The 13332-nt window shown below is 41.4% G+C and overlaps 1 protein-coding gene across 9 annotated transcripts in view; it reads right to left on the bottom strand.

The window, feature by feature from the left end:
* ATP2C1 (ATPase secretory pathway Ca2+ transporting 1) overlaps positions 1-13332 on the bottom strand; it is a 152123-nt gene that overhangs the window by 121589 nt on the left and 17202 nt on the right. For 2 of the 9 annotated variants that reach the window (XM_070238139.1, XM_070238140.1), the window contains exons 1-2: positions 3328-3661; positions 2866-3054 (exon numbers count right to left, since the gene is read on the bottom strand). The exons of 3 other annotated variants lie outside the window; for them this stretch is intronic. In XM_070238139.1, the coding sequence (XP_070094240.1) occupies positions 2866-2871 (6 nt within the window). In that variant the 5' untranslated portion in view covers positions 2872-3054; positions 3328-3661. Of the gene's footprint in view, positions 1-2865; positions 3055-3327; positions 3662-13332 lie in introns of those variants that run through there. 4 more of the 9 variants (XM_070238145.1, XM_070238141.1, XM_070238143.1 and 1 more) reach the window with 4 other exon arrangements.

Genomic DNA, 13332 nt, shown 5'->3' with positions numbered 1-13332 from the left:
AAGAAAACTACCACCATTGCTGAAAGGAGCCACATGGATGAAGTGATTCCCTCCAACAACCATTGCAGACATGGCACACTATCCAAGAACCTCCATGCTACCACTCCAGGGAGCCACTATCAACTTGACCCTATACAGACCTAGAGATGTAACTTATCTACATACCTCCCGGAGGATTCTCTGCTTCTGGGAAACAGCAGCAATCACTCAAACGTGCTAACTGTGTGTCAACCATTGTTCCGGCAACTTCACATATCAGGCTTCACTTATTCCTCAAACCAACCCTCCAAGAGGGCATTATCTCATTTATAGATGGGAAAACTCAGAAGCTGAGAAAGCTTAGAAGCACATTAACTTGTCAGATTTTCAGGAGAGGAAAAAAATTACCTGTCAGGATTCAAATCCAAGGCTGTCTCTTTCTACACTGTCCCTCCCTGGCTTCTTTGTAGAGCTGCAACTTTCTCTATGGGCTTAAAGCCATAACACTATAGCAAATTCTATACTTAACTCCACCCATTGCCTAACTAATAATGACAACTACATACAGAGCACTTTGGCCACTACTGTTCCCCCTTTCAACATTCCACTGTCATAAATAATATTAACACTAAGTAGCATACTAGTATGCAAACACCAGACTAGGCTAAGCTATTTACAATTAACATTTATCGAGTACTCACTATATACTAGATACTGTTATAAATGCTTACAACAACCTCATAAGCTAGGTTCTATCAATATCCTTATTTTATAGATGAACAAATTAAAGCACAAAAAGCTTTAATAAATCACACAAGGCCAAATTAAGGGAAGTGGGGATCCAGCATTCAAATCAGGTTCTCTAGCTCCACAGCACACGCTCTTAAACTCCATCCTTCCTCTCGCCCAAAAGAATTTATACAGGGTTTCTATATAACCCTCTTAACTCCGTAAGCTAAGTATTATCAATCCCAACTTATAGATGAGGAAACAGAGCCTCAGAAAGGTGAAGTAATTTGCTTGAAGTCACACAATGTTTAGTGGTTAATGCATAATTTGAATTCATTTTCGTTTCACACCCCTAAGATGTTAATACACCATATCAAACGAGGATATTAACTATAAAAAGGAAAGCGAAGGTGATCTACATATTTCAAAATGTTCAATTACTCTTGAAAATGTCTAGGCTATTTACAAGTTCTTCTTAAAAATGTTTAAGTATGAAAAAAGAAGAAATGTTATGGTCATGAGAAACTAACAAAAATGGCCTCTTATTATGAGGCAGAAAACCCCCACAAATTTTTAAGAATTGTATAATTGTTTACTATGAGTCAAATCATTCTTATTTGGCCATAAAGTACGGCGACCCAGTGAGACACAACCACTCCCTCCCACCTCAACAGACAATACCAGTCAGCTTTATTAGTCACGCTCCTTTTCCTGAGAGATCAAGAAACAAAGGCAACATCTAAGAATCTACCTACTTTAGGATACTCTCTCAAATCTGGTAACATTCTGAAAGCAGAAACTCAAGTTTTAGATGTTATTTAAGATGCAACTGCCAAAAAACAAGTACATGGATGCATTTAATATTCTTTGTCTCTTGTGCAGAAAGGATTTGCCTTTCTTAGATCAAGTTAAAGACAAAGAGGAAAAAGCCTCAGAAAAGTGATTTTCCATATCGCCAGACAAAAATATTACTTTCAAATGCTGCTTCTAAAGACCCAATTAGACAGTCTAAGTCCTCTGCAGTTACACGCTTTAGTATTTCAGAAAATGTCTTCCACCAATTATCCATCCAAAGCACAACTAAGCAATATAATCATGCCTCCCATCATATTTCCCACACATCCCAGAGGTCTAAGACAGCAAAACAGATTATACTGCATATAAGAAACATCTATTTTAAAATCACTAGTCCTACTTAGGACAATCAAGCTTACATTCTCAACAATGCAAAAACCAGTTAGAAAGCAGCCAGAAACCCAACTGCAGTTCCTTTGTATCAGCTACAGATTTTAAAGACCACAAGATACAAGAGGACAAATTGTAATTTCTAAGTATCTTTTACAGCATCTTGCAGCCTTGTAAAAAAAGGGGGAAAAAAACGATATCACACACAAGTCAGAAGTCAGTCCAAAGAATAACTGTGGTTGTTTCAGGAGGGAAAAATAATAATTTATTCAGAGTTGCTCAACGCTTTTAACAAATAATCTGTGTATGTGCTGTGTATGAAAAGCATTATATATTTCAACGAGGCCAAAGGAATCAAGTAACATGTGAATAACCACCTAGCGCACACAAAGCGTACAGTGGACAAACAGGTTCCACAGTCAATCTTGTAAATGATGTTTTGAAATAAGGAGGAACTTTAAGAAAGGAAATCACTTCACAATATTTCGTTAAATTCAGAGTTGTTTTTTGTGAACTGAAAAACAGTGAGGTTTTTTTCCAAAGGTACATTTAATAAGAAATCTTTTTCTTTCCCATAAACGAAGCCACTCACATGCCATAGCAAGGCTTGATATGCAAATATACAGAGATGCAGTCCATCCCCTTCCCTCCCCATTTCCACTTCCCCTCGAGTGATTCCTTTCAAATAGCTATTTAAACAAGCATCGATGCTATCTGAAATGAAAACTTCCCTTCCATTTCCTAAGCTAAAGAAAGCAGCATCAAGCTCAGTCACCCCACAGAACCTTAATTTCCGAAATGCCCTATGTTACCAAAATGATACCTGGATATCCTAAGAAAGCAATTCCTTGGACATTTCACCATCAAGGGAAAAATTAAAGAAAATAAAAAGGTAGGAAGAGAAAGGCAACTTAAAAGCAAACCACCACACCCTCAACTCCGCGCTGTAACCCATCTGCCAGGGGCCTTTACCTTCATTTTCCATCGAAACTGCACTTGGGTTGATGGCTACAAAGTCTTTAGTGTCAGCCACGGCCACACGGGGAATAAAGAAGAGAAGAGGAGGACAAGGAAGAGAAGCCCCCGGAATCCCAGGCTGTCACCCCCGCTCCCGGCCACACGTCCCACGGCTGCTCCCACCACCCCTAGCAGCAGCAGCATCTGCAAGAGAAACCAGGAGAAGCGGCGCTGACGAGAGAGGGGGCGAGAGGGAGCCCCCAGACCCCGCGCCCACCCCTCGACCACCCGCAACGTCCCCAGCTCAAGCCGGCTGGGCGGCGCCCTAGAGACACTCCCCAGCCTGGGTATCCCCGGACAACCCCTCCCTCAGGACCTGGAAGTTTCTGGAAATTGGGGGTGGGGATGGGGGCTGTAGGTAATACTGGTGCCCTCCCAAAGCCCCAGACCCCTTCCGTCGGGCTGCGGGGGACTCACCCGCGGGGCTCACGGGAGCGCCCAGCGCGCCTCGGGAGCACAGGAGCGGCTCGCCGAGCGGCGGCGCTAAGGCGGGAGCCTGCTCCCGGTGTGAGGAAGCAGCGAACGGGAAGGAGGGAGGGCGGGCGGGCGGGGAGGGGAAGGGAGAGGAGGTGAGGGACCCGTCACGATCGGCCCGGCGGCGCTGGTCTGCTCCCGCCTCCGCCTCCTGCGCTCCGCCCCTCCCCGCCGCGCCCCGCACTCCCGGGCCCGCCGCGGACCGAGCTTTGTCGCTACTACTTCCGCTGCGAGAGGCGCGCGCGCACGCGCACTCTCACTCACCGGCGGGGACGGCGGAAGTGAAGGCCGCGCCGCCCGCCCAGAACTGTCCGGTAGGAGGGCGTGGGGGGCCGGCGGCCAGCCCTGGCCCTACCTGCTCTGTGGCGGCTCCTCGTTCCCCCTCGGGGCCGCTGCCAGCCCGTTTCTACGCACCCACTGGGCGCGAAGGTCGGAGATCCGCGCTGGCCGCGCATTCTCAGGAGGCAGCCGCACGGTCGGACCCAACGGGCAGGAACAATCATGGTCGCTGTCCCCGAGGTGTTTGAGCGCGCTCAACAAAGGCGACAAGGGAAGCCTCGCTTGTCGGGAGGCCGTCACAATCTCGGCACGCGACGCGAGGACCGCCGAGCGAAGGGGCGAGCGCAGAGGGGCGCTGGCGTTCTTACTGGGACCCCGCATCCTCGCTTGCCCACCCGGGTCACGCCTGTTTTGGTCTAACTCCGGGCGCAAGTCATCGCGGGGCGACTTCCCAAAGTTCTGTCCCGCTAAGGGGTCAGCTTCAGTGCCTGTGTGTACTGTGAGGGCAAGGATCAACCTCAGAGAGCTCAAGGGAGGGCTCCAACCTTTTTCATTCGTTTCCAGGGTGTGGAACCCAAGAGGTTGGAACACCAACTGGAAACCGAGCGTCCAGAGATGGAAGCTGAAGAACGGGCGTTACCTTCGGCCACTGGCTGTGTCTTTGCCATTTGAACGTTTCATTTGCTCGGCACATAACGTAGGTCTCCAATAAGTGATTTTTGATGGACGGTTGATTTTAATAAGCCTTGGTAAGCCAAACACTGGGGACATTGAACCCAAGTCCTCTTGCACCCATATCCACCAGAGGGCAGGGCTACATCTGCTGAGTTAGAGTGCATCCTCCAAAGAACTCCAGACCACGAAAGAAGTCCTCCCTGACATGTTAGAGCTGTTTTTCTCCACCAACCCCTATACCCATTAAAATATTTGCCCCTTATCTCAGGTCCTGTAACATATCCCCAGTATGCCCTCGGACCACATGTTCAATGTCAAAATAAACGACCAGACGGGGTTGCCTGTTTTCCTATGTTTGGTCCCAAGTAAGTGGAGACAGTCTAGGATCAAAAACCCTGGAAATCTTTTTAAATTTATTTTAAGAAACATTGCGATTTTATCCAGCGAGGTCACTTTTAAATTTCAAAAGTGACCCCATAAAAGTCAGGATGAAGTAGGTTTCTAGTATCAGTTACAGTTCACCACCCACCTTTCTTGCATGCTTAGTGATTTTTGTCTGCCAGTGGTGTTAAAAGCCTATGATTTTACAACAGATGAATGTGCTGTCTCTTCTCGATGTTGTAATCGATTTGTAATGATTATTAGTTACTATACTTACTGGACCTTGACACCACGGCATCATATTAAAAACATGAGAAAGCATCTAAAGTAGGAAATGTATACAATATAGATATAATTTGATGTTAACATATGATTTTACAAAATAGAAGATAATTTCACTGTGTAGATTTTGCTGTTGGATTGCTTTAATTATCTCAAACGTTTTATCTAAGGAACTTTTCAGAATTATCTGTTTTGCATTCCAATACCCTAGCATTAACACTGAGTCCGTAATTAATTCCCCCAAAGATTTATCATTCCATAGTTTATACCTAAAGTAGTGTACTCTGGAATTTTACTTTTTGGTTGCCTAAATTGTGAAAGCCATTGTTGGTCTTACTAAGCCAAAAAAGAAATTGGATAAAACCTGCTTTGTCCAGAAAAATTGTTACATGCTTCATTCTTAATCCATTGTCAGTCATCTCACAAACTCCCTGGGCTTGGGAGCAGGAAAAAACCTTAAAGGACAGCTGGTTTAACCACTTAGCTGATCCTTCAGCCTCATCAACATGCTTCTACAGAGTGATCCTGGATCCTCTGCCTGTACACCTCCTCCACCAAGTTAGCCAACATCAGTAGCATCCACTTTGACTTCCCATGTATATGAAAGCTAGCACTTGTTAACACTATTCAAGCCAGAGCAGTGGGGAATGCTTGGGCCACAAGCTTCAGAAATCTTCCTTCTCCCAGTATCTCCTCTGACCAGCTGACCTACCATGAAACTTTTGTGTAGCAATCTCTACCTCCTCATCTTGGGGGAAGGAGACGAAAATATATGTACACTGCATTACATACATATACATACATACATATATAAGATTTTAGATATGGATACAGGTATAATAACTACCCTTCTTTCTCTCAAAATGTTATTGTGAGGATCTGATAAAGTGAGGACAGGTTTTAAATTATAAGCATTGTAAAAGCATAAGATTATCATATAGGCCTGGCCCCGTGGCTGAGTGGGTTGGGTTCGAGCCATCTGCTTCGGTGGCCCAGGGTTTCGCTGGTTTGGATCCTGGGCGCGGACATAGCACCGCTCGTCAGGCCACGCTAAGGCAGCATCCTACAGAGCTAGAAGGACCTACAACTAGAATATGCAACTATATACTGGGGGGCTTTGGGAAGAAGGAGGAAAAAAAAAATTGGCAATAGATGTTAGCTCAGGGCCAATCTTTAATAAAAAAAAGATTTTTAAAGATTATCCTACAGAGAAACAAGGAAAAGCATGCACTATTAGCTAACTAGAATGAGATTGATGACAATGAAATGTATTATGTTCGTTTCCTCTTATTTTTCCTTTAGAAATCGATGCTCAAAATCTATTCTACTCTCATTTTGTTTGAATATTTAACCTACAAAATTAAATATCTGATGCAAAAAATGGTTACATATGAGCAATAAAGGGGAAATTTGTCAGGCATCTCTGCTTTCGGGAAATATTACAAACAGGGAAGATTGAGGAAGAACAGTCACGATGTTCTAATTTTATTTATACTGTGCCTTATTACACAAAGGATGTGAGGCATCTTGTTTTTAATATCAAATTCAATAGCTGGCACTTTTATAAACCGAGATGATAAAGGAATATGTGGCCCTTTAGGATTTAAAAATTAATTTGGAAAACATTATTTTAAAATCTTTCCTCAATTAAGTCTTAAAGTCTGTTTTAACGTTGTTTTAAGTACCAAAGGTTTTGAGTACCAAAGGTTAACAGTTAAGGAATTTTACCTAGTCACTAGAAAAGAAGTTGTCGTTCTTTTTTAAGTTGGAATTTTAAAGCATATAAAGATGCAACACTTTATTTTTATAAGCTAACCTACTCCCGCAGAACAACACCAGTATTTTTAATAGGATAAAGGACATGCTAAGGGTCAAGTTTGGGGAAATACCGTCTTATTGCAAGAAGTGGCACATGAAATGAGTGTCTAACAACCACCTGCCAGACTTGCTGTAAACCCACCTGATTCTGTGTCTTACCAGTGCTGGAAGAGTAAAATTTGGAAGCAAGAATAAGAACCGAATGGGCTCAAAAATGAACTACCTATATTTGGTTGGTTTTAATAGCACGCAGTTACCCAAGTACTTTATAAATATTCCATAGCTTTTACACTTGCTAGCATTCTAATCATGAAACATTGGACGAAACTGAGGAGAAGAAATTAGAAAAATTAAAGTATATTCTTTTAATTTTTATTTTTAAAGAAAGTTATTTCAGGTAAGACTCAGTTTCCAGATTCAGCGGGTTCTGAGCCTATGATGTTCAGGATCTTTGGTACATACTACCAATCTTCTGGTTGGAGGTGAGGGAAGGAGGAAGAGCAAAGTCAATGTGAGCTCCTGTCCAGAAGTCAACTCTGGGCTTCATTATTTCCATGGAAAGTAGACGTACAGGGCTGGCCCCATGGCTAAGTGGTTAAGTTCGCACGCTTCACTTCCGCGGCCCAGGGTTTCACCAGTTCAGATCCTGGCTGCAGACGTGGCACCACTCACGAGGCCACACTGAGGCAGCGTCCCATGTGCCACAACTAGAAGGACCCACAACTTAAATATACAACTATGTACTGGGGGGATTTGGGGAGAAAAATATTGGCAACAGTTGTTAGCTCAGGTGCCAATCTTTAAAAAAAAGGGGTGGGAGTGGCTGGTCCAGTAGCGCAGCAGTTAAGTTCACACATTCTGCTTCCACGGCCCCCAGGGTTCACCAGTTCGGATCCTGGGTATGGACGTGGCACCGCTTGACAAGCCATGCTGTGGCAGGCATCCCACATATAAAGTAGAGGAAGATGGGCACGGATGTTACCTCAGGGCCAGTCTTCCTCAGCAAAAAGAGGAGGATTGGCAGCATATGTTAGCTCAGGGCTAATCTTCCTCAAAAAGAAAAAGTTCCCAAGAAACACCAGTCAATACAATGCCCTTCCTCCCCCCCCGCCCCCACAAAGAAAAGAAAGTAGACATACAATATTACAATATTCCATGTTACATACACCCCGAGATTTGTTTTGAGGTAAAAATGTACCATTTAACAGGTATTCTGTCTAGTTTCTTTTTTTTTTTTTTTTTTTTTTGGATTGTGATGGCATGCATATCAATACCACTGGCCAGGATCTCCTACTAACTTTGAAAGCCTTGCTGGTAGGTTGGTTGTCATAAATAGTTGAAACGATCAGACTCCCTAGCATGTCTGCTGGCCCCCTGCTGTGTCTACAGTAATAGCCTAGGCCTCCTCCCTCCATTTAAACGCTTTCTCAATTTCCCCTCAGAAACATTTTCAGTCTCTACTCTGCTGCACACTGGGATCTGAGAAAGCTTTGGGAAAGGTTGCATTTCCTCAAACCTCAAAAATGGTATGTTTTACACTTAAAAGTTTTCTACCCCACCATTTTCTAGAAGTCAAATATTTTTTGCAAAGCTTGCATCTTTGCCTGAACTTGTCCCAGGTTCCTCCAGGCCCCCTGCAGAAATCGTCTCTCTCCACTCTGCTTCCTATTGTGAGAACAAATGAGAAAAAAGGCACAAAAATGCCATTATGATATTTAATGTATTATTATTAGAGAGATTCATAGCTTTAGAAATTGCCCAAGGCTTTTTGAGGATCCTAAAGTTTAGCCATACTCCCATTGAGCATGCTACGCAAAATAAGAAACCCCCACCAAAGAGATGGTTTGCAAGATAGATGATAGAGAAGGGGAATTACAAATTGGCAGGAAGGAGTTTTTGCACCACAAGCAAATTGTTAAACCTTTAGGTTAGAAAATTCTGCACTGCAAATAACAATCGGTAGAAACTTACATTAGCAGCATTTACAGTATACCTTCAGGCAATTTTATTTTTGCATTCTTGGTTATAAAAAACAATGTGTAGCCTCTTAGAGAAGATCTTAAAGATAATTTGATATTGCCAAATATCCTATATATTTAGAGGGATTAGTGGAGATTCTGGAAAGAAAAAAAAAAGTTTTGTACAAGCCAGGAACAAGTAAGCTGAAGTGCAAATTTACAGCTTGAACTGGCCCAACCAGTTCCAATTCAAACAGTTGAATGAAAAACTATTTTCTAGGAAACTGCTACGTTGACTACTAGAAATATTGGTGCACTGTCCCACTGTGGAATGTTTAACAGGAAGCTGACAAATTAGAAATGGCATTCAGGCTCTATGAGAAGAGTAAAAGGAACTCTGTTATATTCCACATGATAAAGTACATCTTGTAATGAACGTCACCAGTCCTTTTCAAACATCCATTCCCCTCCAGGATCTTCAGTCTAAGTTAGTGTTTCTCAAATTGTGGCCCTCACTACCAGCAATATCAGCATCGCTTGGGACCTTATTAGTAATGCAGATTCTCGGATCCCTACTGAGACCTACCTGAGTCAGAAAATCTGGGACTTGGACTCAGCAATACGTGACTTGACAAGCCTTCCTTTCTTCCCATAATTCTGAATGCTTGGAGGTACTGCAGCCATCTTATCACACCCTCCCATCTTCCTCATGGAAAAGCCAAGAGCAAGGATGGCCAAATAGTGATGAGAGGAAGCCAAGTCCTTTAATACATAAGTAAGCTAACAAAGCAACCAACCCTGGAGCCTGTCCTACCACAGGACTTCCTTTAATGTGAGATAATAAACAGGTTTATATTTTCCGTGACTTGCAGCTAGAAGCATCCTAATTGATAGTCTTAAATGAGAAAAAATAGTTTAGACAAATAGGTGAAAGTGTTGTTTGATGGTCTAGCTGTTCCTATAAAAGTTAAAAGAATTCAATATAATATGACATACTCAAATGATAAAATGTTAAATAAATTACTTAAAATGCTAAAGACAATGTTAATCAATGGGAAGTTACAGAATAAGATGTAAGTCAAAAAGAGTGAACAAGGGGATATGTCTGTTTTTTAAGTTAAATGATTTCCACATTAGCATATAAAGTAAAAGACTGGCTATTAGGGATCAGCCCGCTGGCGCAGCCCTTAAGTTCACACTTTCCACTTCAGTGGCCGGTTTCACCAGTTCAGATCCCAGATGCAGACCTACGTACTGCCTGTCCAGCCATGATGTGGCAGGTGTCCCACATATAAAGTAGAGGAAGATAGGCACAGATGTTAGCTCAGGACCAGTCTTCCTCAGCAAAAAAGAGGAGGACTGGCAGCAGATGTTAGCTCAGGGCTAATCTTCCTCAAAAAAAAAAATAAACTGGCTATTAATTTCAAAAGCTCCTCTGACAAGGTTTCCTTATTTCTAATTAGGAGTATTTTTAAGTTATGTAACTGCACTTTATTCTTGAAAATTAGTGAGATTTTAGAATTTTTGCTTTCTTATGTAGTTGTGTGCTCTGGCACCAAGCTTTATCTTGTTTAATTCTTCAACTAATGACTACCTTGGTGATAGATTCTACCAGGAAACTGCTAAAATAAAGTTTACGTTTTCCTAAAGTATGACGGTCATTTTTTTCAACAAACTTGATGAAGATGTTTATTATTTTGAGATTTGCACATCAACTGGCATCTATTTTCTGATTTAGAGCAGTTAAAAAACTATGACATTAAAAAAACCCTCTACATGTATTCTTCCCTAGTTTAAATGATTAAATTACTCATTTTAACCCTGAAAAAGTGCTTGGAAAGGTAAAGATACCAATATTGCACATTTGATTAAAGAATTTAAATTGCTTTTCGGTAAATGAGAATCAATTTTCACTGAACAGCCACCAAAACTATGCATTTGTTCAGGGCTTTTCAGTTGACATAACATTTCAATGTACATGATTAAATTTAATCCTCACAACCCTAAGAGGTAAGCAGACTAGATCCTGTTAATTTTTATAGGTGGCAAAGCTGAGACTCACACAGGTGAAGCTCCTTGCACAAGAATTCTCACTATTCAGTGTCAAAGCCAGGAGTCAAATATCCATCTTGGCTTCAATTCCCTTAATGCTTCTACAATGACCCATTAGAAAATATACAATAAACTGCCCTGCTTATTGAATTACCTTTTATAGTTTATCATTTTGTTTTGTTAAATTCTTGCATCTTTCAAGTCAATGGGGCACCCTCCAACCTTGATGGCCATTAATTCCTGAGCCTAAGATCTCTGCCTCAGAGCTGATTTGATGACATTCAAGAATGTATTAATTAGGGGCTGGCCCTGTGGAGGTGGCTAGTGGTTAAGTCCACGTGCGCCGCTTGGGTGGCCCAGGGTTCAGAGGTTCAGATCCCAGGTGTGGACCTAGCACTGCTCCTCAAAAAGAGGAAGATTGGCAACAGATGTTAGCTTAGAGGAAGACGCAACAGATGTTAGCTCAGGGACAATCTTCCTCACGCAAAAAAGGAATGTGTTAATTAAAAAGGACTTGATTTTGAAACTTCCTTTGTCATTGTCTACATCTATTCGCTTGTTCTTATTTAACCTTGGGACATCATCACTTGGGAAATCGTGCTCCAGGCAGAAGCTGTTCTAGAATTCCTTAGGTTTATCTACTCAGAGTTGAAAATTACTGCTAAAATGGGAGTATAATCATATGAGTAATCACATGAGTAAATAATCACAGACAGGCATTTTAGAGAGATTATTCACTAGGTAATTAAGACATATTCATTAACATGCTTTATTGAAAAATACATATTTAAACACATGTTCTAAGGATCTAAAAGCCACTAAATAGTATTAGGAATACTAATTTCATCTTTCCAAGTGGTAAAATTTTTCTTTGTTCTGAGTCTTTATAATTATATTTACATATTAACCAGAGTAAGGGCAAGGGAGAAATTGAGAGATTTTGTTTTTAATGCTAAGACTTCGTACTGGCTTTAGCTGGTATGGAGGACGTAACAACTATTACACCTTTTTTTATAGTCTATAATTTAAATCAACAATTAAAAGTCTCAGTTGCCACATCAGTTTAATCAGTAAACAGCTACAAAAGAAGGAATTAAAGAGATAAGAACATATTTTAGATTATATTCTTATAGCAAAGACATTGTTTAACAATTTCTTGCATTACTAAGAATTAGGTAATGCTACTAGGCATGGGGCAGCTGTGGTTGAAAATGGTCAGTTAAGAACCTGTCAAACTGTAAATTATCATCACTATCCCCCTGGCTTTAGCAACCACCCTCCATCTTCTAAAGGGCATGCGTGCTATTCTTGAGAAGGTATGGTAGGTAACTCCTGCCAGCTTTGATTTTGAAAATATGCATCCTCAAATGATCTACATCAGTGGTTCTCAAACTGTGGTCCTTACCACCTAGAAACTTTTTAGAAATGCAAATTCTGGGGCCCGCACCTCAGACCTACTAAATTAGCAACTCTGGGGGTAGGGACCCACATTCTATAGTTTAGTCCTTTAGGTGATTCCAGTGCACACTAAAGTTTGAGCCCTGATTTACAAGAAACATAAAACTTTGATCTAAAAATGTTTTGATCTAAAAATATTTCTAATACTCCTCAACTCTAAAGAACAGAGCAAGAATGTATATCAGTATTGTAAACCTCCTCTGGCATTCTTAAATCACGTAAGACTTTGAACTTCTTTGAGTAGGTACCTGTTGGCCTAAAACCAGTTATTTTAAAAGACCAGGGGAAAGGACATGAAGACCATAAAGAGATCATACTTCTCCCCTCTTAAGTATCTCGGAGCATCACATCAGCATAGGCCTGGGACAGAGGAGAAAGCGAGAGGGCAGTGCAGGGGCAGTGGAGCTACAGTTATGTTCCCAGCTGGGAAGTCGGCCTTTGTTTTCTCATTCCCAGTAGGACCTTTGGGACAATGCTGCTTTGACCAGGTGCATCAGGCTTGGGCGGCGCCAGTTAGATGAAAGAAGGGCAGAAAAGCTTCATAAATAGAAAATGCCATTCTCTTGAAACAGTATATTCCTGAAAAGTAATTTTCATCCCTTAAAAACAAAACCAGAAAAAGCTGTGTAACATTTCAGAGGCTATAAAAAAATTTTTTTTAAGTACATTATACAGAAATTATGTGTTGAGGACAGAGTAAAAGGGTAGTTTCTCAACACTAGTGAAATAGGGTTTTACACTATTCAGTCACTTTAAACAACTTCATTATAAGCTCTGCACTCATTATATGAGACCAAAATACTTCTATAATATGCTTTATTTATTTTGAGATCTACTTGTAGGCTATATTCTAGCGGTAAATGTCAAAAGAGGGTTAACAGTACAGGGCAGGACTGCTTACATTTAAGGACAGTTATTCATAGAACAAAGGAAGATAGTAAGATGAGTCGAGTTTCTTTTAAGAGAAAGAAATACAGGAGAAAGCTGGGCATTTGAATACATTACCAGTGAGCAAAATTCAGCAAAGAAATCCAACATAAAGGTG

The sequence above is a fragment of the Equus caballus genome, chromosome 16 (genome assembly GCF_041296265.1).
Source record: "Equus caballus isolate H_3958 breed thoroughbred chromosome 16, TB-T2T, whole genome shotgun sequence".
NCBI lineage: Eukaryota > Metazoa > Chordata > Mammalia > Perissodactyla > Equidae > Equus > Equus caballus.
The sequence above is the reverse complement of the archived record's forward strand: the minus strand, read 5'-3'. Positions and strand labels throughout refer to the sequence as shown.